This window comes from Panthera onca, chromosome D2 (genome assembly GCF_046562875.1).
Source record: "Panthera onca isolate mPanOnc1 chromosome D2, mPanOnc1 haplotype 2, whole genome shotgun sequence".
Taxonomy (NCBI): Eukaryota; Metazoa; Chordata; class Mammalia; order Carnivora; family Felidae; genus Panthera; species Panthera onca.
Genome location: NC_138349.1, coordinates 15,600,109 through 15,626,341, shown reverse-complemented (window position 1 = coordinate 15,626,341; position 26,233 = coordinate 15,600,109). Strand labels below are relative to the sequence as shown.

The 26,233-nt window shown below is 34.5% G+C and overlaps 1 protein-coding gene across 5 annotated transcripts in view; it reads left to right on the top strand.

Annotated features, from left to right (window-relative positions):
* Window positions 1–26,233, top strand: part of ATRNL1 (attractin like 1) — a 774,559-nt gene that overhangs the window by 344,795 nt on the left and 403,531 nt on the right. For all 5 annotated transcript variants that reach the window (XM_078434862.2, XM_078434861.2, XM_078434859.2 and 2 more), the window contains 2 exons: window positions 4,805–4,866; window positions 24,583–24,661. In XM_078434862.2, the coding sequence (XP_078290988.2) occupies window positions 4,805–4,866; window positions 24,583–24,661 (141 nt within the window). The remainder of the gene's footprint in view (window positions 1–4,804; window positions 4,867–24,582; window positions 24,662–26,233) is intronic.

Below are 26,233 nucleotides of genomic sequence, written 5' to 3'. Positions count from 1 at the left end.
AGAAAAATTAAGATATTATGAGATTTTCCCATTTTCCCATAATTAATCTCTTAATTTTGATTAAATTTCTTTGAATAATTATTAGATATCTTAAATAACATCCTTATAGAAAAAGGAATTTCGGTGGTGCATTTATGCTGGCTAAAGTTTAAAACTAACTTTAAATGCACCTTGAATAAACTTGTCATATTTTTCATGGGAATGACCACAGAACCAAAATAGAACATACTGATTATCTTCAAAGGGCCATGTTCTAGCAATGGCATCAACCAATAGAAATCTTTCCAATTAGACCATTATAGAATTTAGGGTCAGAAAAATTCTGTATCCTCAGGAGATATACTCTCAGGGACACTACAAATTTAGGGTGTTGTTACTGTTATTGATTTGACTCACTGTTTTTTAAATAAAATTGGCTAAATGATCACTCTTTTAAGGCAGCCTAATTTTTTTTTTTGGTTTAAAAAATAATTTTTCATGTAATGCAACCTATATTGGATAAGGAGATTGTAGTCTGATCTAATTCACCTGAGAGAAATGTATAGAAACCAACATAGTTAAGAATAGTTAAAGATGTTTACTGTTGAAATTAAGAAGCTGAGGTAAAAATACATAGCAAGAAATCATTTTTGATATCTTGGTTCTAAAATATTGTAGCTAAAATTGTAAATGGTAGATCTTATAAAATTTTTCTTTGATTAAAAATAAAGAAAAATTTTTATCCAAGGATCACATTTTACAAAACTCCTGAACTTTATAATAAATGTCAATTTTATAAGTAAAAATAGTATTTTATGATCTGTAATTAGTAGGCAATTATAATCTGTATGAACACTGATTTATGAAAGAAATTTAAATGAATAAAAACTTTAAAAAATGTTTTTCAGAATAACATCTGTACCAGCTTCCTCTCATGGATCTTAAGACTATATGAAGTCCTAAGAATACTCTTTTGTTAAATTTTGCTATTACATGTATTCATTTTTTCAGCAAAGTTTTATTAAGTGCTTGCTAGGTACCAAATGCTGTTCTAGGTACTGGAACAGGGTTATGAACAAGATGAACAAGGCTGCTATTCTCACAGAGCTTACGTTTTAGTGGAGAAAGACATTTTAACTAATGATTTAATTAATGATCATAACTTGTAAAATAAGATAGTTTCAGATTGAAGTATAGAAGAAATAAGTTCACACAAGATATGGAGTAAGGGGGATGGCACCTACTTCAGAGAGTGTTTGAGAGAAGTGTGATAGTCGGGGTCTTATCTGGATGATACAGAGTCAGCCGCGTGAAGATCTGTTGCTCAGCTTCGCTTAGAATGGTTCTCCTTCTGTTTATCCTTATTCCTTTCCCTGTGGGCCTTCCAGGTTCATTGAAAGGATCCTGGAGCTGCTGGATTCTGTTCTAGATAGAGAAAAACCCAGGACAGCAAGATGCATCTGAACCTAATGCTGTGTTTCATATTTTTCTGCTACCCCTCCCTTTCCTCCTGTCGCTTCCCAGCACTTTTGCACACTTTTACACACCAAGGAGTGATTTCTTGTCTTATATACGTTAGTATAAAAAATAGGATACGTTTTAAAAACTGAAGTATAGTTGACATGCTATGTTACCAAAATATAGGATACTTTTAATGTTTTTCCCCCCATTAGCACTTAACCAAGTTCTAATACACTATGTAGTTTATTACTACTGTTTTTGTCCTCCCTCACCAACACCATTAAGAATTTTGATGTTATTTTTCACTGATGCATCCAAGGACTTGGTGTGGTTTTCAGAATGTAGTAGATACTAAGTGAAATATGCGATGGATGAATAAATTGGCACCTCATATGAGGGAATCTGCTGGAATCAGTGTCTGCTTGGCTTTGTTCACCAATGATATCAAATGCTCCTTGGATCTGCCTTCCATTTCTAGAATCGGTCCAATGTCATTATTAAGCCTGTGGCTACGTGCGAGCTGTCTGACAGTGTTTTCCGCAGGCTGTGTCCTGTAGAATTTCCTGTAGAAAGTCTCAGGGGGAGCAACCTTTTAAAAGATTTGCACAGTGCTTGGTAATGCTGACTTCCCTTTTGAACAGACGATACGGGATACTTTCAACTTGAGGCAAAAGCACCCCGATGATACGCTAAGTACAGAGATTGCTTCTGCCAAGTCTGCATTTCCTCTTGGGTGCATTTATGTTAACAGATATGTTACTTTAGGGTCTCTCTTGCTTCTGTTTCTAAGGCAGTTTGTATTTCACAGACACTTTCTGACACAGACCTCCGCCATCAATTCTTTATCCCATCATTATGCTCCTCATTGTGAAAGGTAGTAGAGTGTGGTCTGTAACAAAAGTTGGTCAGGGTCTTTACTTCAGTACTTTACTTCATGTTCAAGCATTACACTGTCACCTAATTTGTGAAGAAATGCAGCTATTGTTTTGGCATATTGGAAAATGTGTTAATTTGGCAAGTCTAGGCGTCTCATCACCCCGCTAGTGGAATCCCAGATTATCCTCTACAGACAAGCTGGAGTCAAAATATTAGTCATATTTCTTGTGAAAGCTTTTTCTTCTTTTATATTAATAGGTATAGGTAGGTAATATAGTTGAAGTTTTGAAATGTTTTAGTGCTTTAGTTCATGATTATAACTTGTAGGTCCTTCCTTTAACTCCTACTTTATTTAGTCAGACATTCTTTGGGAAAATGTAGAATATTGTAGATATTTTCATGTGTATTAGTGTTTTGTTTACTTGTCTTAAAAATATTTTTGTTCCAAGGTACTTAATAATGCAGGCCCAGAAAGGGCAAGATCCGTTCCCAACTTACTCTTACGGACAGTCACCTGGGAAGAAAATTCATTTGTAATTTTTCCATTAAAAAATATTTTTTCTTAAATTTTTTAAGACATTTTCACCTATAACCAATCTCCTACAGCAATTATCTTTCCTCAGTCTCTGTATAAGTGCTTTGTAATTCTTCAAATGCTTAGAAGTTTTTTGGAAATGAATGCCACTATATTTAAAACATCTTGTATACACCACAAATTTAACCATCTTCTCAACTGACTATAATTCTTTATTTTATATAAGAAATACTGATACCCCTTATTTAGATTGCCATTTAAATTCCTTGGTGTTATTTCTTTGCACTGAAAGCTGGATAATTGTAAGGCTCATCTCTTTTGTAGTCCTTTACCTGATGGATTATATCTTCCTCTGCCTTTTGTCCAATGTCTAAAATTTATTTTCAAAAACTTTGTATAGTTTTCTAGTTGTTTAAGGAAGTAAAGATATGCCTTTTACTCCATTTTTACTGGAAGTGAAAATTCACTGCCATGGTTTTGAATGATTTTCATAAAAGATTATTAAAGGAAAAAGAGATTTCAGTACCTTGATGGTTTAGATTCAGCTGTCTTGGAAAATTCATTTATGTTGACCATCTCTTCTATACATGATGTAAAAGTATAATAATATTTATTATACCTGCTACGTAGCAGATATTATGGCAAGAATTTTATTTTTATTAATTCCGTTAATCTTTCCTCTAGCACTATGAAGTAGGTACTTTTATTTTGACCTTTCACATATGGGACAGCTGAGACACAAATAGGTTAGTTTTCCAAAATATTTACACCTAGTAAGTGGAAAGGTAGATTTCAAAATCAGAAATTCTCCATTTAGATACTGCATTATTGACTAAGACACTATACAGTACTTCCTGAGAATTGTGTTACAGTATAATCTATGTTAGCAGAAATGTAGAACAACTTTAGTTTATTGACTAGTTTCCCCTCTCAAAATTCATTTCTTTCTTTTTTTTCTTTTTTTTTTTTATGTTAGTTGTTTAAGAGAGACAGAGACAGTGCAAGCAGGGGAGGGGCAGAGAGACAGGGAGAATCCCAAGCAGGGTCTACACTGTCAGCACAGAGCCTGACTCCAGGCTTGAAGTCACAAAACTATGAGATCATGACCTGAGCCAAAATCAAGAGTCAGAAGCTTAACTGACTAAGCCACCCAGGCACCCCTCAAAATTCATTTCTTAATAACATGAAATTATAAAATGAAGTGACATATATTATTCTCTGAGTAGAATATGACAAAATAGTTGTATGCACACATATAGCTTGTCTTGACAAAAATATATGGGAGGGGGGCGCCTGGGTGACGCAGTGGCTTAAGTATCCGACTCGATTTTGGCTCAGGTCATGATCTCACTGTGTGTGAGCTTAAGCCCCATGTCAGGTTCTGTGCTGAGAACATGGAGCCTGCTTAGGATTTTCTTTCTTCCTCTCTCTCTGCTCCTCCCCTACATGCTGTCTCTCAAAATAAATAAACTTAAAATATATATGTGTGTGTCTTTGTATGTATATATACATATAAATATATACATAAAGATAAATTCTCCATATCCTTAACAGAGTTGAAATTTATTTTTTTGGCTTATAAGCAATTATTACCTGTACTGATACAAACTGTGATCATTATTAAATGTAGAAACTCATTTACATTATTTAGTTACGCACATTTAATATCAGAATTGCACATGAAACTTAGCATACATTCTTGAAGTAATTTCATAATAGTTTTCTAAAATCATTTAATGTAATAGCCTATGTAAAGGCCATCATTGTCGGTTGTTGACTTTATTGGATGTTCTAGATGAAGTTTTGATTTCAGCATATATGATTTATAATATAATGCTACAACTCTTTTGACGATTTAAAAATACTATATTTACAAATGCCATGAAACTCACCACAGATATTGGAGAACAACATAGATTAAGTTTCAAACTTTCTTTTATTTTGATCTTGCAGATTGCATTCTCACAACACAACACAATCATGGATCTTGTGCAGTTTTTTGTCACCTTCTTCAGGTAATTTGCTTTTACTGACTTCGAATTTATTAAACCTGTATTCTGATAATGTTCTATCAACCTGTTTGGTAATTTATCAAGTCTTTAACCTTAAAACATCAATGATGTGTCTTGAATAGCTTCATATACTTAAATATGTAACAGAGCAGAAGAACCATACTTGAAATGTACTTTTCAAGATTATTTTGCTGTTGGACTATATAAATGCTAATGGAATCAGTGGAAAGAAGATAACTTTGTGTTCCTGTCACATAAGTAATTAAAGCCTACTTTAATTAATGAAATTAGCAGCATAGTCACCATATTGATTAGGTACATCTCCTACTGTTAATTCAATTATTTGTCAGGTAATTATCATATGTGCTTAGCAATGTGCTAAAAATCTGTAGAGAGTACATTTTCTGTCCTCAATGAGCTTCTAATCTGGAAATACTAAATACAACTTTGAATAGAGCATCATCCCTAAAATATTAGTTATTTGAGATATTAACAGTAAGTTCATAAAAACGTTTCCATGATTAAACAAGTTTGGAAAATACGGCTCTTTTGGTTTGTAAGTGACATTACTTCTACTGACATTGCAAGAATTTTTTTTTTCCTTAGAGATTTTAATGTGCTAATTTGCTACGTATCTTTCTAAAAAGAAGGTAGAGCTTGTAGCACTTCATAAAATGTGAAAACTCTTTTTGGGGAACATCTATTATTAATTCCACGGGATGTAAATAAAGAAACCTTGGATTGGGAGAAAAATTGAGTCAGTGATAGGATATCTGTGTTATGGCATCTTAGATCATCTGTAGAGGAAGGGATATTGCTTTTGTTAATATGATTATTATATGTACAGGTTGTGCTGGTGCGCTGGGTGCCTTCATGCAAATTAGACAATTTTGGCAGACATAGCCCTACATTATGGCATACAACTTTACCGAGTGCAGTATGAATTTTGACTCTACTCACCAAGTTGGCTGGACTGCCTTATGCAGTGAAACCTGTACAACCAGATCCTTGATATGGTTGATATGCTAAGCACTTTCTTAAGTGCCAGAGTAACCATTATTGGTTATCTCATCCAGACACCCCTCCAATACTTAAATTCCTAAAGCCTTTCCCATAGGGAAGGGCCAGATAGTAAATATTTCAGGATTTGTGGGCTGTACTGTCTCTGTTGCATGGATGCAAACATTCTGCTACAGTACTAAACTGACATAGCCAATAAGGAAACAAATGGGAGTGGCTCTGTTCCAATAAACCTTTATTACAAAAGCAGCTGGTGGGCTGAATTCTGCCTGCGGACATAATTTGCCCAACCCCTCATCCAGCTTATGCCCAAATGCCTTTAATGATGAAAATGCATCATCTCCTGAGATAACATTTTCTATCTTCAGATAACTAATTGTCCTTTGTAATTGAGATGAAATCTGTCTCCCCATAATACCACTTCTCATGCATCCATACGGTCCAACACATAGCAAGTCTAATCTCTCTTCTGCATTTATAGCCCTTCAGTTTTCTAAGCTCTTTTTTCCAATTTACATATTCCCTATGTATCCAGTTCTGTTGTCAAAACCTTTGCTACATCGGTCACTTTGCCCTGAAAACAATCATGTTTGTCTATGTCCCTTTAAAAGTTGTAATTTCCAGAATTTAACAGTATAAACATATTTATCACTAACATGTGTGCCTACTTAAAATTTTCCCCTTAAAAAATGAAATAAGAAAGTGTCTTAAATATATTGAATGTTTTATGACTTTGTATTTCTGAGTATAAAAGGATTTTAGGGCTATTAACTAAGTTACAGTGTGTTTTGGGAAAGTATTAGAAGTTATAATCAAACAAGCATTATTTACTGCATCAAAATGAAACTTTTTCCATGCAGAAGGGCGTGAATAGAAATATACAGAAAAGTTCAGCTCTGTATAAAAATTCACAAAGTTGATTATATGTAAATTATTTAAGTGTTTAGGGTTTTATTTTAAGCTTTTGAATTTGTATGCATATTTAAGTTCAATAGCCTTTTTATTAAGTAAAATAAGGCTAGTGTTAATGTGTACCATGTCTTAGAGATGATCCTATTTATTATGTTGTCATCATGGGCAAAGTGAAATAAAATATTCTAACTGTTGTGTGAGATAAAATATATTTGATGTGTTTTTTTGTCATTTAAATTTCTTTCAGTAGTGAAATGTAAATTAGTTTTAAAATCTTATTGTTAAGAAAAAACATGGACAGAATATTTTAAAGGTTTTTTTTTTTTTTTTTTTTTTTTTTAAATAAAGCCACTGCTAAATTTTAAAAGAGAGCTTTCAACAGGTCAGCATTTCTGGACAATCTTCAAATCCTCAATCAGGCCGTTGTTATTGCTATTGCTGTTTCTAACTGAGTTACTGAAATAGCAGAGGTGAATGTGCCAGCTTTTCAGTTTAGCCATGATTCTATGGAGGCCAGTTCTCAAACTCTTTCAGTTTTTACCTTTATGTTAGGCATAGTTCTGATGGTAAGTATAATTGGGCAAGTAGTAGGGAGATCATTTATAGGCATAGCCTGGCTCTGATCTTAGCTTTCTATACTATCATAAGTAGGTCTTAGTTAGTAGGTGGAAATCTCAGTCCTTTCTTATATAGAATTAAAGGATTTTGTTGTTGTGAAAGTCTGTAGTATAACATAATGAAGGATTAGAAAACTGAAAGGCATTATTTTAAGAATAAGTGTTTTTTTCTGGTATGTGAAAGAGAAAAGTCTTTGTGAATCTGAAAAGTCTAAGTTATTTATTGTAAAAGAAGTTAAGCCTGGTAAATTCTTCAGAGAAGATAAATCTTCAGAGAAGCAGACCCAAGATGGGATTAAATATACAGTAAATGCATTAGGGGAAACTCCTGCAGAGGAAAGAGCAGGGGAGAAGGTGACGGATCTTCTAGACCACAATGCTGAACTGACCTTTGTGAAGTGGAACAGGAAGAAAAGGTAGTTGAGTGAAAGAGCCTGAGATTTCAGTGCACTCTGCAAGCCAAATCACTCATCAGAGGAGTTCTGCATCTCCCAGTATCAGCCTTTGACTAAAGATGGTGGGAGCCTTTGATTAATTGTGCTCTTTGTAGTCAGGGATCAGGGAGGCACATTTTAATAGTTGGCACAATAGATTTGTCTGTTACTTGAAGGTTTGGTAGAACTGCCCTGTAAAACCATATGAATTTTGGTAAGGTTTTTAAATTTGTTTTTGTATGCTTTGAATTTTAGATTTTGCAGTTTCTCATGAAATTTCATTAGTATTTACATCTCAAGTTTTCTATTTTTTCTTGACGTAGTTGATAATTTTGTTTAAGGAAATTGTCCACTTTATTTTCAGAATTTATTGGCATATATTTTCCTATATTAATATTCCAGAACTTATGTTAGAATTATGTCTCCCTTTTCATTGTGAATTTTGCCTCTTTTTCCATTTCATTTTTTTCTTGATAAGCCATTAAGAACTTTGACAGTGTTGGGAGTCCTTTTAAAAACCACATTTCATGGCTTTGTTCCATATTTTATTGTTTTCTAATTCATTATTTTCATTGTTTTCTGCTTATGTTTCTTCTACTTTTATGGAGTTGCTGTATTATTTTTCCAAATTTTTGATTTAAACATGTAATCAAGCTTATTAATTTCTAGTTATATGGTTCTAATATATGCATTTAGGTGTACCACTTTTAAAAAATATTCTGTTTCAGCTGCATTCCATGGAGTTTAATATATAGCACTTTTATTAACTGTAATTCAAAGTATTTTCTAATTTCTTTTATGATTTCCACATGAATTATTTAGAAGTCTGTCTTTGAATTTCCAAATGTGTAGGATTTTTTCAGTGTGTCTTTTTTACTGGCTTTTCTTCAGTCAGTGAAAGGCCTTTATGATACTTCTGTATTTCTTCAATTTTTTTCTGTTGTCAAAGATATGATCAACATTGGTAAATGTTCCACCTGCTTGATAATAATGGAGTTTTTCAGATCATTGGAGTCAGTATATTATAGATGCCCATTAGAATAGAACTTAGTATTTTTTCCCATATGTTCTTTTTCAATGTTCAAGTTCCATCTACATATTATTAAGTGAGATTTAGTGCTATTTCACTCTGTTACTTGTACATATTTGTCAACTTTGTATTCATATTTTTTCATTTTAATATTATGGTTTTAGGGGCAGACAATCTAGAATTATTAATTTTTTATGAATTATTGTTTTTCTCTCAATTTTTTATTAGGATAAAATACACATAAAATTTGCCATCTTAACCATTTTTAAGTGAACAGTTTAGTGATATTAAGTACATTTATATTATTATGCAGCTATAACCATTTTCCATCTCCAGAACTCTTTTTATCTTACAAAACTGAAACTCTATGCCATTAAATAATAATTTCCCATCTCCTTTCCTTCAACCCCTGACAGTTACCATTTAGCCTTCTGTCTCTGTGATTTTTGACTACTCCAGTACATTATATAAGTGGTATCATGTAGTATTAATCTTTTTGTTACTGGTTTATTTCTCTTAGCATTATGTTCTCAAGATTCATCCCTATTGTAACAACTATCAGAATTTCCTTCCTTTCCAAGGCTGAATAATATTCCATTGTATGTATATACCATTCATCTGCTGATGGACACTTGAGCTGTTTCTGTCTTTTAGCTATTGTGAATAATGCTGCTATGATCATGAGTGTACAAATATGTACTCAAGACCTTGCTTTCTGTTTCTTTATGTTTTTAATTTTTTGAGGAACCTTCTTCCCGTTTTCCACAGCAGTTGTACCATTTTAAAATCTTACCAACAGTGCACAGGGGTTCCAATTTTTCTGTATTCTTACCAGCACTTATAATTTTTTATGTTTGTTTTTGATGGTAGCCATCTAATGTGTGTGAGGTAGTATCTTATTGCAGTTTTGATTTGCATTTCCCTAATGATTAGTAATGTTTAGCATGCTTTTGTGTGCTTGCCATTTGTATATCTTCTTTGTAAAAAAATGTCTATTCAAATATTTTGCCCATTTTTGAATCAGGTTCTTTGTTTTGTTTATTTTGTTGTTGTTGTTTGTTGAATGGTGGGAGCTCTTTATACATCCTGGATATTAATCTCTGATAATTAATTAGATATATGATTTTCAATTATCTCCTCCTACTACATATCTTGCTTTTCACTCTATTGATAGTTTCTGTTGGTGAATAGAAGTTTTTATTATGAAGTCCATTTTGTCTATTTTTTCTATTGTTGTCTATGTCTTTGGTGTCATATCCAATCATTGCCAAACCAATGTCGTACAGCTTTTGTCCTATATTTTCTTCCAAGAGTTTTATAGTTTTAGCTATTGTGTTCAGGTCATTGATCCATTTTGCATTCATTTTTTGTGTGTGTGGTATTAGGTAAGGGTCTAACTAGTCTTTTGCATTTGATTTCAATGCAGTTTTCTCAACATCATTTGTTGAAAGATGGTCCCATCTTCATAGAATGGTCTTTGTGCTCTTGTCACAAGAGTATTTTATCTGATATACGGAGGTTTATTTCCGAGCTTTTTATTGTATTCCATTGGCCTATAATCAAATGCTGGTTTGATTATTATAGTTTTGTTGTAAGTTTTGAAGTCAAGAAGTATGACTCCTCCAACTTTGTTCTTTTTTCAAGATTTTTTTTCCTTTTTGTCTATTTTTTTCTTTGCTATCTATGGTTCTTGAGGTTCCATATGAATTTTAGGATGAATTTTTCATTTCTGAAAAAAAAAAGTTGTTGGGATTTTGATAGGGATTGTACTGTATGTGTAGATTGCTTTGGATAGTGTCAAATCTTGAAGATATTGAGTCTTCAAATCCATGAATGTGAAATGTCTTTCTGTTTACTTGTCTTTAATATATTTTCAGCAATATTTTGTAGTTTTTATTGTACAAGTCTTTCACTTCCTTGATTAATTCCCAAGTATTTTATCCTTTTTGATGCTATTGTAAATGGAGGTGTTTAATTAATTTCTTTTCAGAAATTAGTGTATAGAACTTCAGCACATTTTTATGTTGACTTTGTGTCCTGCTACTTTGCTGCATTTATTTATTAATTCTAAGTTTTTTTGTGTTTGTAGAACTTTTAGGGTTTCCTACATATAAGGTCCTATTATTTGCAAACATATAATTTTATTTCTTCTTTTCCAATTTGGGTGCCTTTTATTTCTTTTTCTTGTCAATTGCTCTATCCACTACCACATTGAATAGATGTGGCAGAAGCAGGTATCTTCTTCCTGATTTTAGAGGAAAAGCTTTTAATCTTTCACCACTAAGTATGATGTAGAAGCTGCAGCAAATTATCCAGAAGATCTAGCTAAGATAGGTAACAAAGGTGGCTACACTAAACAACAGATTTTCAGTGTAGATGAAACAGCCTCAGATTGGTAGAAGATGCCATCTAGGACTTTCATAGCTGGAAAGAATAAGTTAATCAATGCCTGGCTTCAAAGATTCAAAGGACAGGCTGGCTCTCTTCTTAAGGCTAATATAGCTAGTGACTTTAAGTTGAAGGCTGTAAATATCCATCTTTTTTTAAATCTCCCACTGATTTCTACTGTAAAACCTGGATAAAATCTAGGGGCAGCTATTTGATAATTCTGAAAAGTAAGTATCAGCAGGAAGATCAGAGAAGACCAGAATTGAAAGTGCCCCTGAACTGTTTGGGAATTTACTGTTACTTTCCTTTGGTATCCCCTGACTTGAAACTAAATGCAGGCTGAAAACTCAGAGTGACTACTGAGATCTAGACAAGAAACATTCTGGAAATATCCCCTAGTTCTGAGTTATGGTGTAGAAAAGGAAACTCTTTTAAGTTTATTTATTTATTTTGAGAGGGGGGTGTGGAGGGCCAGAGAGACAGGGAGAAAGAGGATCCCAGGGAGGCTCTGTGCTGTCAGCCCCAACGTGGGCTCAAACCCAAGAACTGTGAGATCATGACCTGAAGCAAAGTCAAGAGTCCAATGTTTAACCAACTGAATCACCCAGATGCCCCTGCAAAGGAAACACTTAAAGCTCAGAGTGAGTAGTGGAGAACCCCCTTCCATTTTTTCCTCTTTGTCCTTAATTCACTCACCCCCGATCCCAAGCAGCCTTGCAGGAGTAACATTGGCTGCAGCAAAAATGGCTAGGAATGAGAAGCTGGAAGAGCCAAATCTCGGAGGGAGAGGAATCTTCCTTAATATAAGGTAGAGTTGTGGTTACAAGAGGGCCAAGACAAACGCCATTGCTAATTTTCCTTTTCTCTGTCCTCCTAGCACAGAATGTGGCACCATCACAGAACTGGGCAGTTTCTGAGCAGAGGATAAAAAGTGGAGCCCAGGGAACCAGAAAGGATCTGGGAAATAACAGAAAGAAAAAAAGCCATCCCCTAAGTTGTTTATGAATTTCTGGGACTTATGAGGCTATGATCCTAATTAGCATACCAAAGAATCTGAGACCGAGCTGGTGGTTAGAAGTGGGTTTAGGCCCCAGACTGAACCTGAAGGACAGACTCAAACAGCCCTGAAAATGCTTCTGAGCTTCCAGTGCGTTGTAACCACAGCCTACAGATGGGCTGAAACAAAGTATTGTTATAGGGAGTATCAACATTCCCAGTAGAATACAAACTCAGCAAGTAGAGAGGGCTGTGACAGAAGTGGACCATTCTTAAGTTTTGTTAGCAAGACAAGGAATGCCAACGTTTATTGCTCAACCTAATTTTCCTCAGGGAATACAAATTAAAACCACAGTATAATTCTACTTCCCATATACCTATTACAGTGGCTAAAAGAAACAAATAAACAAACAAACAAAAAACAAAGCAAAGCAAAAACAAGAACCAAATGTTGGAGAGGGTGCTGGCACTCTCCACACTTTTGATAGTCTAGGAACTGGGGCAACAACTGAAAACAAGCTGACACTGCACCCTGAAGTGGAATTCACACATACTGTGTGGTCCCACAATTCCATTCCATCAAAAGCCATGCAAAAATAGCTATAGCAGTGTGTTTTAAATAGCCAAAACCTGAGAATATCTCAAATACCCAAAAATAATGGAATGGAGAATATAGCCGTATAAAGGAAAAAATATGGGGTAACAGAAAAAAACCAAACTAATCCTACAAGAACAATATAGATGTCACTCCAAACAACAGTGTTGAACAAAGGAAGCCAGAAACAAAAGAACAAATACTGTAGGATTTCATTTGTATGAAGTTCAGAAATAGGTAGAACCAAACTACGGTATTAAAAATCAGCATGAGAGCTACCTTTGAGGAGGAAGGAATGGGTAAATTACTATTGTTTTATTGGGATGTTGGTTACATGGGTATATTACCTTTGTGATAATTCACTGAGCTGTGTGCTTGTGATATTTCTGTGTATGCTATGTTCTAGAAAACTAGAACTGATGGTCTAGAAAAGTTTTTTTTTAAGAAGAGCATTTCCTACTTTTAAAATATTAAGGAAATCTTATAATTAAAACATTTACCCTAACCACATGATTTCATTAAGGTGTGCTTTAAATAAAAATTGGGTGTAGAAAAGAGCATTTGTATACAATGACCATTAATCAATTTCTGTTGTAAGTTTGGGAGATTAAGGTATTATCCAGGCAGATTATTTGTAACAGGAGGAGTTAACCATGAAGATCTTCCTTAGGAGATGTTGTTTCTCCCTACCTTATGTAAACTATTTCAAGGAAGGATTTATCAAAGATGCTCTGTAAATTTGTAAATCTGTTAGCAGTTTGGAGGGAGTTCATTTGGGTATTTTCCTATGAATTTTACATAAATGATATCTAAAGTATATTTTATGGATTATTTCTCAGCCTTCATTTAACTCCTTCCATATGGGTATACAGCAATGAATTTATTTGAGTGGGATTGATCCCTCACTAGCTTCACAGGTGGCCTAAAGCCAGTTAGTGCCTAGCTTCAATAGGCATGTGATAGGTGAAGAGTAGCCATGTGTAATGAATGGTATGTAATGGGAGTCCTGGAATTCCTGCATCCGTTTGTATTCCTAAGAGGGAAACGGGCCTGAGGCCAGAGCTGATGCACAGTAGAGTGTATAGTTCGGAGAATCAGAGAGCGATGTAGCCAGCGTGCCGATCAGTCCAAACCTGGCAGTTATTTTTTCCCTTCTGACCTTGAAGAGTGTCTTAGTCGGCTTGGCTGCCGTACCACAGACAGAGTGGCTTTAACACCAGGAATTTATAAATCCTACAGTCCTGCTGGCTGGGAAGTCCAAGATTTGAGTGCGAGTATTGTTGGTTTCTGGTGTGAGAATTCTTGGTTTGCAGACGGCTGCGTTCTTGCTGTGCGTTCACATCGCTTTTCCTCAATGCAAGGAGATGGAGAGAAAATGCCAGCTCTCTGGGGTCTCTTTTTATAAGGACACTAATTCTGTTGGTTCAGGATTCCTCCCTTATGACCTCATTTAGCCTCAGTTACAACCCAAAGTCCCTATTTTCAAATATAATCACTTTCAGGTTTAGGGTTTCAACATATGAATTTTGGAGGAATACAATTCATCCGTTATATTCTGCCTGTGGCCTCCCACAATCATGTCCTTTTTGCATGCGAAATATATCCACTCCATCCCAACAATCTCAAAAGCCTTAACTCATTCCTACATCAGCTCTAAAGTTTTAAAGTCTGAAGCCTCACGTAAATACCATCTATATCAGATATGGATGAGATTTAGGATACAATTCATCCTGAGGCAATATTTTCTCTACCTGTGAACCAGTAAAACCAGACAATTTATATGATTCCAAAATACCATGGTTGGGTCGGCATTCTCAATTCTTAAGGGAGATATCTGAAGAAGAAAGGGGGAACTGGTCCTAAGCAAGTCTAAAACCTAGCAAGGCAAATTCCACCAAATGTTAAAGATTTGAGAATAATCCTCTGGTTCAGTGCCCTTCGTCCAGATACACTGGGGTGACGGTGTCACCACACAGCTCTACGGAGTGGCCCCGCCTTCTTAGCATTGTGAGGTGGCCCTGCCCCTGCAGCACTGTGCTGCAGCTTTATCCCCCTTTATCCCTAGATGGTGGCATCTTGGTCCCCACAGAGGTCCCACCCTTGAAGATTAAGGAACAACCAACCAGTCTTGCCCTGATGATCTCTTACTTAACTTTAGGATCACTCCCTTTTCTTAAAGGGTAAAGCACATTCCCAACTGAATAAATAGCTCCATGGTCCCAATCTGTAGAATCCAAGAAGCCTGACACCCTTCTTTCATTCCCTTTTGTTTTCTCTGCCCCCTTCAGTTCACACTCACAGTGTCTCTGCTGGTAAAATCTCATCTCTATTCCTGGTTCTGCTGAGATGGCTGATTAAGTCCCTGAATCATACCCATGATCTCTTTTTTATAAATGGTTGCTCAGCTACACCCTTTAATGTTATCTTCAGAACATGATTTTTCAGATTTTGCAATATGGTTTAAGCTGAGAATTTTCCAAACCTCCAAGTTCTTGTTCCTTTTTTTCTAGACAGTTCCTTCTCCAACTCATCTCTCTTCTTGCATTTAGCTATAAGCCATGAGGAGATCCAAAGCTCTGTCTTCAATACTCTGCTCAGAAGTATTCTCTGCTAATATCCAATTTTATAGCTTGTAAATTCTACCTTCCACAAAACACTGGAACACAATTCAGCTAAGTTCTTTGCCACTTTATAACAAGGATGGCCTTTCCTCCAGTTCCTATTAACATGTTGCTTATTTCTATCTGAGACTTTACCAGAATGGTCTTTAACATCTGTATGTATGTATATCAACATTCTGTTTGTGATCATTTATGCATTCTCTAAGAAGAGAGACCTTCTCTCTAGCTGTATTTGATTCTTTCTGAGCTCTCTCCAGAACCGCTTTTAACATCATCCATTTCTTCCAACAGTCTCTTCATAGAAATCAAGGCTTTTTCTTGCATGCTCCTCAGATTTCCCCCAGCCTCTACCCATTACTCAGTTCCAGGGCTGCTTCCACATTTATAGACATTTGTTACAAGCAGCACCCACTTCCTGGTACCCAAATCTGCCTCTGCTCATGCTGCCATACAAAATACTACACAGACTAGTGACTTAAACCACAGAAATTTATTATCTCACAGTCCGGGGGGCTGAGGAGTCCAAGATCAGGGTGCTGCAGTGGTTGGTTTCTGATGTAGGCTTCCTCTTGGCTTACCAATGGCCACTTTCTCACTGTGTGCTCACATGGCCTTTCTTCAGTGTGTGCACAATGGAAGAAGAGGGAGAGGAAGGCTGGGAGGGGTTGAGAAGGAGGAAGAGAGAGAGAGGGGGAGAGAAAAAGATAAAAGAAAAGGAAAAGAGAAGAGAAGAACAAAAAAAGGAAAAAGCAAGCTCTCTGGGTATCTTCTTATAAGAACACTAATCCTAGGGCACCTGGGTGGCTCAGTTGGTTGACCATTCAACTCAATTTCTGCTCAGGTCATGATTTCACAGTTCGTTGGTTCAAGCCCTGCGTGGGGGCTCTGGGCTGATAGCATGGAACATGCTTGGGATTTCTCTCTCCCTTTCTTTCTCTGCCCCTCCCTGGCTTGCTCTCTCTCTTTCTTTAAAAAAATAAATAATAAATAAATAAGCATCTTTTTTTTTTAATTTAAAGAAAATTGAAAACAAAATACTGTTGAATCAGGACCCTACCCTAATGACCTCATTTAACCTGATTACCTCCTAAATTACTTATCTCTAAAATATAGTCACATTGGATGTTGGACTTCAGCATAGGAATCTTGGGAGAACACAGTTTATTTTCATAGCAGGAAGTATAAAATCCATTTAGTCCTGATATTGTTTATACCATTTTGTGTTAGATTTCTGTCTCTTGCCTTTGAAATCATCTTAGCTGACAACGCATCCTAAGGTATAATTAACTCTTGCTTAACAATCCTCAGAAAATTCGTAACAATTTATTGCAATGAACACATTGTTTTTCCACCTTTACCCACTAGACCTTGTTGATTTTTCATCTTTGCCAATCTAATAACTAAAACAAATAATTTTTTAAATATGGAGTTTTTATTGCATTCTAAGTTAGCAATTTACTTTGTTAATATTTTATTTGATAAGAAAAAAACATCTTTCAAGTGTTAGGAAGGTATTTTTAAAACCCTTGAAAGATATTTTCTGGAATAGCAGTTATTAGGAGGTAAACTACTTTTTAAAATAATATGTTTCTATATTTCAAAACAATTCCCTAGTTTGTAGCATTTTTCAGTGGAATAAAAGATTAATATGCCCAAACCATCTTTTAAAATATGTATTTAAGACTTGAATTTTATGATCAATTAACCTCAAATTGCTATAAAATAGTGACAATATTATCTCTTTTTGCATTTGGCCAACTAGATTACCACCAGAGGATATTTCTTTGTCACTAGAAACCTGCTTTACAATATAACCTTATACCACACTGTGTTACATTTATTGAATTCTTTTTAATTTTCACTAAATGAGAATACCTAATGAGTTCCATGGTTTTTCATATTAAGAATCCTTTCCATAATGACCATTTTAGGAAGGTTAAAATCAAATTATTGAAATATTTCTCCCTAAGTTCCTATGCTTCTCTTTTTTATTCCTGTAGCTCATGTACTTGCCTTTTTATATTTCTTTTCATTTCTGTTTTTTTTTTTTTTCTATTTCCATTAGGAGGATTTTACTAAAGGGTGTTGAACCTTTCAGATCTTCTGGCATTATTATACAGCAGACTTTATTAAGAAATGAATGCCCAATTATTCCTGCGTGCCCCCCCAACCCATATCTATACTAAGGAGCAGTACGAGCTATTGTAGAATATGAAAGAAAAAAGAAGATGTGAAAGAAAGCAGTGAAACTAGTTTTTCTCTGACCAAAGTGCCACATAGTAGATTCAGGGATGCTAATACTTGATGTTACCCATTAAGACCTTTGAGTTAAAAGAGATATTAGGGAAAAGCTAATTAGACCAGATAAACCCAGAAATCTTAGTCACTTGATTTAATAAAAGTTTATTTCTCACTCACTGAGCATCCATTGGGCATAAGGAAACCAGTGGAAAGAACAGGGCGGTGTGCAGGGCACTGCTCTATCAAGTAATGAAGACTGATGGAAATTTTGTCATTCTAAACGTTTCCAGGATTGTCAGTATGGACTAGCATTTTCTGATAGTCACGAAAGAATGAGTTTTCAACAATGCTGGGTAAATCTGTCAAGAATCTTTGTTTTTATGGTCCCTTAAAAAAGGGACTATAACTTTTATTTGCAGTTTGGTTTATTAGAAATAAAAAAAAATATTTGTAAATATTTCCTTGCTATAGGGATTAAAATGCCAAATAGGACATCTAATATCAGAAACAATTACAGATTTTTCAATCTATTGAAGAATGAATTTCATTCATTTAACAAAAACTTAATGACAACTACTATATGCCAGGAACTGAGGTATATTTCGCTAGGTTTCTAATATTTATTGGAGATTATTAAAATTTTGTGAAAACTTTATTGTTTTGCCTATTTGTTGACATCATCTTGGTTTTATTATTTTTTTCATGTTTATTTTCGAGAGAGAGAGACACACACAGAGTGTGAGTGGGATGGGGGTGGGAGTGGGGGTGTGCAAAGAGAGACAGAGACTCAGAATCCTAAGCAGTTTCCAGTCTCTGACCTGTCAGTACAGAGCCTGAGGCGGGGCTCGAACTCAGAGGCTGAGCTGTGAGATTAGGATCTGATCCAAAATTGGAGGCTTAACTGACTGAGCCACCCAGACGCCCCTTGGCACAGGGATTCTGAAGTTGAATGTGTTTTTACATTTTAGCTGAAAAGAAATGGTGAATCAAAAGAAGTTGGGAGAAAGGGAGAACTTGCAATTTAAGACTTTTGTAACTTAGGCAACTTATTTAGAGTCTCTATGACTTAGCTCTCTTATCTTTAAATAAGTTCATAACAGTATACGTGGTATATCATGTGTGATTGTGGTAATTGAATAATCCATGTAAAACACATAACTGTACTTGGTACATATTACTCAATGGATGTTTGTGTCTTTTATTATTATGAATTTTATTCATGAGTTCAGATTGGGCACAGCATATTGGAGGTGATATATCTCACGTTAAAGGACTCAAATTCAGATAAATGGATTCTTAGTCTTTACTTTTTACTACCACATTTTAACAGTTACAGTGTTAATCTGGGATACAACAATGGCAATAATTCAGACTAGAACAGGATTTCATGGCACTATTGGAATATTAAGATGGGAAAATCTCTGTTATGGGGGAGGGGGGTGACTTGTGTTTTGTAAGGCATTTACCAGCATCCCACTAGATGTCCACCAAATGGTGAAACCAAAATGTCTCCAGACACTACCAAATATCTTCTGGAGTACAAAACTTTTCTGACTGAGAACTAGTGAACTAGAAGGAATCCTGTAGGCTTCTTCAAATATATAAAGAAGTTTTAACATATAACCCAGAAGGCAGAAGCAGCATTGATTGATAAAAGTTAGAAAGAGCTTAATAGAAGAACATTTTTCTAGTTTGAGCTAGCTAAAAATAGAATGCTTGTGAGTCAGCGGCTTCTCAGCTTTGATGAGTGATTAGGGGCTGGATTACAGAGTTTGCTGGGAATTTCTTTCCTGGGAGGGCATCTGAAATAAATGTTAGTTCACCTTTAGTGACAAGATGCTTTCATTTGGGCAGGTCTAATGATAAAGGTTTGGAAATCATTCCAATTAAGGTTATAGCTGAGGCCATGAGGATAACTGAGCTTGCGCTTTCTGAGAGCAAGAGAAGGAAACAACAGCATGATGTAAACTGGCTTTTAGGGAATGTCCATAATTTAAAAGAGGAAACCTGGAATGCAGCCAACTTTCACTGACCCTGTACTATGTCAGGAAGGATGAAGGGAAACCAATAAGATAATTTCTTCAAAAAAATTAATAAAATCGATAACCCCCTAGCAAGATTTATCAAAAAGAAAAAAGACCCAAATAAATAAACTCACAAATGAGACAGGAGAAATAACAAACAACACCACAGAAATACAAACAATTATGAGAGAATATTGTGAAAAATTATATGCCAAAAAATTGGACAACCCGGAGAAAAAGAATAAATTCCTAGAAACATATAAACTACCAAAATTGAAACAGGAAGAAATAGAAAACTTGAACAGACCAATAACCAGAAAAAAAAAAAATTGAATTAAATATCTCCCAACAAACAAAAGTCAAGGCCAGATGGCTTCACAGGCAAATTTTACCAAATATTTAAAGAAGAGCTCATACCTATTCTTCTCAAACTAGTCCAAAAAATAGAAAAGAAAGGAAAACTTCCAAATTCATTCTATGAAGCCAACATTATCTTGATTTAAAACCAGACAAAGATTCCATTAAAAAATAAAATTACAGGCTAATATCCCTGATAAAATGGATGCAGAAATTCTCAATAAAATGCTACCAAACCGAATCCAACAGTGTATTAAAAGAATCATTCACCACCATCAAGCAGGATTTATTCCTGGGCCGCAAGGGTGGTTCGATATTTGCAAATCAATCAGTGTGATACAACGCATTGATAAAAGAAAGGATAAGAACCCTGTATGATCCTTTCAATATGCAGACAAAGCATTTCACAAAATACAGCATCCATTCTTGATGAAATCCTTCAACAAAGTAGGGCTAAAGGGAACACACCTCAACATAATAAAGGCCACATATAAAAAGCCCACAGCTAATATCATCCTCAACAAGGAAATATTGAGAGTTCTTCCATGAAGGTCAGGAACAAGACAAAGATATCGACTCTCGCCATTTTTATCCAACATAGTACTGTAAGTCCTAGCCACAGCAGTCAGACAACAAAAAGAAATAAAAAGCATCCTAATCAACAAGGAAGAATTAAAACTTTCACTATTTAGATGACATGATACTGTATGTAGAAAAACTGAAGGTCCCCACCAAAAAATTGCTAGAACTGATAAATTCAGTGAAATTGCAGGATACAAAATCAACATGCAGAAATCTGTTGTATTTCTATATACCAGTAATAAAGCAGCAGAAAGAGAAATCAAGGAATCAATCCTATTTACAATTGCATCAAAAACCATAGGATATCTAGGAATAAACCTAATTAAAGAGGTAATAAACCTATACTCTGAAAACTATAAAACACTGATGAAAGAAATTTAAGATGACACAAAGAAATTGAAAACATTCCATGCTCATGGATTAGAAGAACAAATATTGGTAAAATGGCTATATTACTCAAAGCAATCTATATATTTAATGCAATCCCTATCAAAATACCAACAGCATTTTTCGCAAAGTTAGAACAACAATCCTGAAATTTGTATGGAAGCACAAAAGACCCCGAATAGCCAAAGCAACCTTGAAAAGGAAAAGCAAAGCTGTAGGCATCACAATTCTGGAATTCAAGTTATATTACAACGCTCTAGTTTGATTAAGATAGTACGGTATTGCGACAAAAACAGACACATAGATCAATGGAACAGAATAGAAAATCCAAAAATCAACTTGAAACTTTATGGTCAATTCATCTTTGACAAAGGAGGAAAGAATATCTGAGGGAAAAAAAAAAAGAGTCTCTTCAACAAATAGTGTTGGGAAAAGTGGACAGCAACAGGCAGAAAAATGAAACTGAACCACTTTCACACACAAGCACAAATATAAATTTGAAATGGATGAAAGATCTAAATGTGAGACAGGAAACCATAAAAGTTCTAGAGGATGACACAGCAGTAGCCTCTTTGACATTGGCTATAGCAATTTCTTATTAGATATGTCTCCTTAGGAAAGGGAAACAAAGGCAAAAATAAACTGTTGGGACTTTATCAAAATAAGAAGCTTCTGTGCAGTGAAGGAAACAATCAATAAAACTAAAAGGCAACCTATGGAATGGGAAAAGATATTTGCAAATGACATATCTGGAAAAGAGTATCTAAAATATATAAAGATCTGATAGAATTCAATATCCAAAAAACACATCTAATTAAAAATGGGAAGACATGAATAGACATTTTCTAAAGAAGATATACACATGGCCAACAGACACATGAAAAGATGCTTAACACGATCATCATCAGGGAAATACAAATCAAAACCACAACAAAATGCCCCCTCGTACCAGTCAGGATAGTTAAAATTAACAACATAAGAAATAATAGATGTTGGTGAGGATGTGGAGAAAGGGGAATCCTCTTACGCTGTTGATGGGAATGCAAACTGGAAGTTGAAAATAGAACTGCCCCGTGATCCAGCAATTGCATTAGTAGGTATTTGCCCAAAGAATACAAAAATACTAATTTGAAGACATGTATGCACCCCAATATTTGTAGCAGCATTATTTACAATAGCCAAATTATGGAAAGAGCCCAAATTTCCATCGAGTAGATGAATGGATAAATAAGATGTTGAGTAAGTATATATATGGAGCGAGAGAGTATTATGCTAAGGAAATAACTCAGAGAAAGACAAATACCATATGATTTCTCTCATGTGGAATTTAAGAAACAAAACAAATAATCATAGGGGAAAAAAGAGACAGGCAAACCAAGAAACAGACTTTACTATGGAGAACAAACTGAGCGTTACCAGAGGGGAGGGGGGTGGGGGTGGGTGGGTTAAATAGGTGATAGGTATGAAGGAGGGCACTTGTGATGAGCACCGGCTGTTGTATGTAAGTATTGAATCAATAAATTGTACACCTGAAACTAATATTACACTGTATGTTAAGGAACTGGAATTTAAATAAAAACTTTAAAACAGAAAATAAAGTATTAAGAACAAGTTTTAAAGAATGGGTGGCTAGTGTTGTCAATTGAGAAGTGAAAGTCAGTTAATAGAGAAGAGACCAGTTTATTTATTTCATTTTTAGAAAGCCACCTTGAGGAAAGTATTCTTTAGAATGTTGACTATTTTATAAATATTAATATTATTAATAGTAACAACTTTATTAGTATATAAGGCAGATGCCAGATTACAAGGAGTTAAATAAGACTAGGTTATGAGGAAATTGACATAGAGGTGCCTACCTTGATCACATAATAAACTAGAGGAAATGATAGGGTCAATAAAATAGGGTAGTTGGTTTTTTGTTTTTTTTTTTTTTCAGAAGATATGGGACTTGCGCACTTGTGGAAATTAAAATTAAGATGAAACAGAGGGTATAAATATTAGGGACAAGATAATTACTAAGACCAAAAGGCACTTCAGTGGTTAAAAAGATTAGGATCACAGGCTTTTTTCTCTTTTTCTTTTTTTATCCACTTTATTTGATACTGGATAACAGATTAGAGAATGGAAATGGAAATACAACTCTTATGAGATTGTGTGCAAGATCAGAGTTGCTTAACAGATGGGGAGGAGAGAGTCTGAGGCGTACATAGGTGGATTTGAATTTTGACTCTACCACTTATTTCCTTTGGGACTATAAGTAATTTATTTTGAACTTTCTGAGCATTGGGGTTTTCTTTTTAAAAATAGGAATCATATATTCCATCCAGAAGTGTTCTTATAAAACTAAATCCAAGCATCAATGTGATGTATTTAGCACAGTATCAGGAATGTGTTCAGCACTCAAAGGATAGGTGCTAGAATTGCCTTTGTTATCATCCTTGAAGAATATTCTAAGATCTTCTCTTCAAGTGAAACAGGGAGAAAAAAATATATTATGGAATTAACAAAAGTAGAAAATGTTAAGATTTACACAGCTTATGAGTGAATCAGTTGAAGAATACAAGGATTATCAATTAAGGATGAAGATAAGGTTTTTTGTAGTGACCTGTAACCAGTGAATTTGTAGTGGTCCGGGTCTACTCATCTCTGGGTGTTTTCACAGCATAACGTTCGATCGCAGAGCAAAGGGAGAGAAAACAGTGCTACATGGTTGGAACCGATTAATCAGACTCACATAATTCTGTTATTTTGAGATTTGCCAGTCTCAAACCACTGTTAACAAAGTATCCCACATTTTCATAGCTTATGGCTATATTGTACCTAATATGTATAAGCCGTACCTATAAACACTGTGACTGAATTATTTCTTAGTGTAAACTTTAGCATGGGCCAGAGTTTCTCAACTTCAGCACTACTGACAACTTGGACTGGATAACTCCTTGCTGTTGGGGACAGTTCCGTGCATTGCAGGGTGTTTAGCAGTATTCAAATTCAAATCTCTACTTATCTGATGCCAAGTTGTACCCCTATCAATGTTGTGATTATCACATGTCTCCGGACAGTGCCAGATTGCCCTAGGGGTAAACAGGGAGCAAAATTGTCTTCAATTGAAAACCACTGGAATATGCTCATATCTAAAATAGTTGCTAATACAGATAAAGTGAATGAACCTGTTTGAAATGTAAATTTATAAAGTTGCAAGCTTTTATGACTCAATAGCAATTTTAAATTGATTTCTGTTGCTTCATAAGACTAACAGTTATAAATTTATACTCCTTCTGTCAGAAAAAATCTTAAAGATTGACTACACTGTATAACAAGGAATATAAATAATTACTGTATGCTTTGATTTTACTTGAGAGCATTTTAAACATTGCTAATTTATCCACTTTTGCTTTATTTACCAACGTGGAGTGGTTAGTTCTATTTACTTTTAAATTCTCTGTGTATTCTTTTGTATTTCATTACATGTTTCTAATGTTTTAAGCAAAAATTATTTGTATTTTATTTTCCAGTTGTTTTTTATCCCTATTGCTGGTGGCTGCAGTGGTATGGAAGATCAAACAAACATGTTGGGCTTCTCGACGGAGAGAGGTACCAGTAATGTTACCTTATCTTTGGTTTAAAGATTTGAGTAAATGTGAATCACTGTGACTTAATTAGTATATGCCTCTTAAATACAGAGTTTCAAATCAACTTTACTTATTAAGATTGAACAAATCAATCTAGAATTTTTAAGCTTTACAGCAAACTTTACCACTCTCATTTTAAGTCAGTCTCTGTAGAAAGATTGGTTAGTTACAAACAGTTATTGTAAATAGTGTTAGAATTCATATTGAATATATATATATTAATACTATTTATTAAGCAACTTGCAGTTTCTTTAAGTAGTTATAAAAACTGTTTACTTTTAGAAGGATCTCTGGTGCAATTTAAAAGAAAATTCTCAGTGATAAATATTTTTGGTTTTTATCTCCTAGATTTTTTTTTAAGGAATCAAATCTTTACTATTTCATGATTATCTCATAATTCTAGTATGTTTGAAGTGTACCTCAATTTGATACTTTCTGTGTCAGAATTAATCATATGTGTTCCCTGTAATCCTAAAGTCAATAAAAACAGTAATGCTCTTGCAGAACAACTAATGATACAAATATATTAGACAGTTTTTTTATCTTTGTGTATATTAGTTGAAAGAAACAAAGAAATATAGTAATCTGAGGAGCATAAATGTGAAATAGGTTTATTGTTTTACACTTATATAATGAAAAAGCAAGTTTCTCTTTTTATTAGTGTTATAGTCTATTAGTATTAATATGGGTATGCTGTTGTTAGTTTTATTAGTGCTGTACTTGTTGCATTTGTCAGTATATTTTTATATGTATAATTTTGTGCAATAATATAATACAGTGGTATAATTGCTTACCATCTTTTCCCCACATACAAAATAATATATGTGAAGATTTGAAGCTAATCCAGAATATTCTAAGTTATATAATTAGTCAATGCCATGAATTCTTCTTAATTATTCCTTAGTTTTCAAACATCCATTAAAATTCAGAACCTAACTATAATATGTTTGCAAACTTGATAACCCTCTTCCCAGAAATAAATTATACATCTGTTCATTTCTGTCTCTCTGATTTTCTGTAAATGGTCAAGGCAACATCAATGAGAACATACTTGGCATGACCCTACGATAAAAGTAATCCAGTTGAAAAGGATCTTTTTTTTAATTTTATTTTTCTTTATTTTTAATTTTTTTAGTGTGAAATTTATTGTCAAATTGGTTTCCATACAACACCCAGTGCTCATCCCAACAGGTGTCCTCCTCAATACCCATCACCCACCCTCCCCTCCTTCCCACCCCCCCATCAACCCTCAGTCAATATCTTTCAGAATATATATTACACATGGAAAGAACAAGGGAGAAATAGGAAGATTAGAGATCACTGGGCCAGTTCTCATCTGTCCTTCTTAATATGATCCTGTCCTCTTGATATTCCCTCAATATAATAGCCCTTTTTTCTAGAACTCATCTGGGTAGTGAGTCTTATAATAATAATTTAATTGCTGCCTCTACCAAGATACAAGATTCATCTTGTTGAGATGTCATGTGATGTTTACAATATCATATGTTAAAAGTATTGAGGTGTTTTCTCAAAT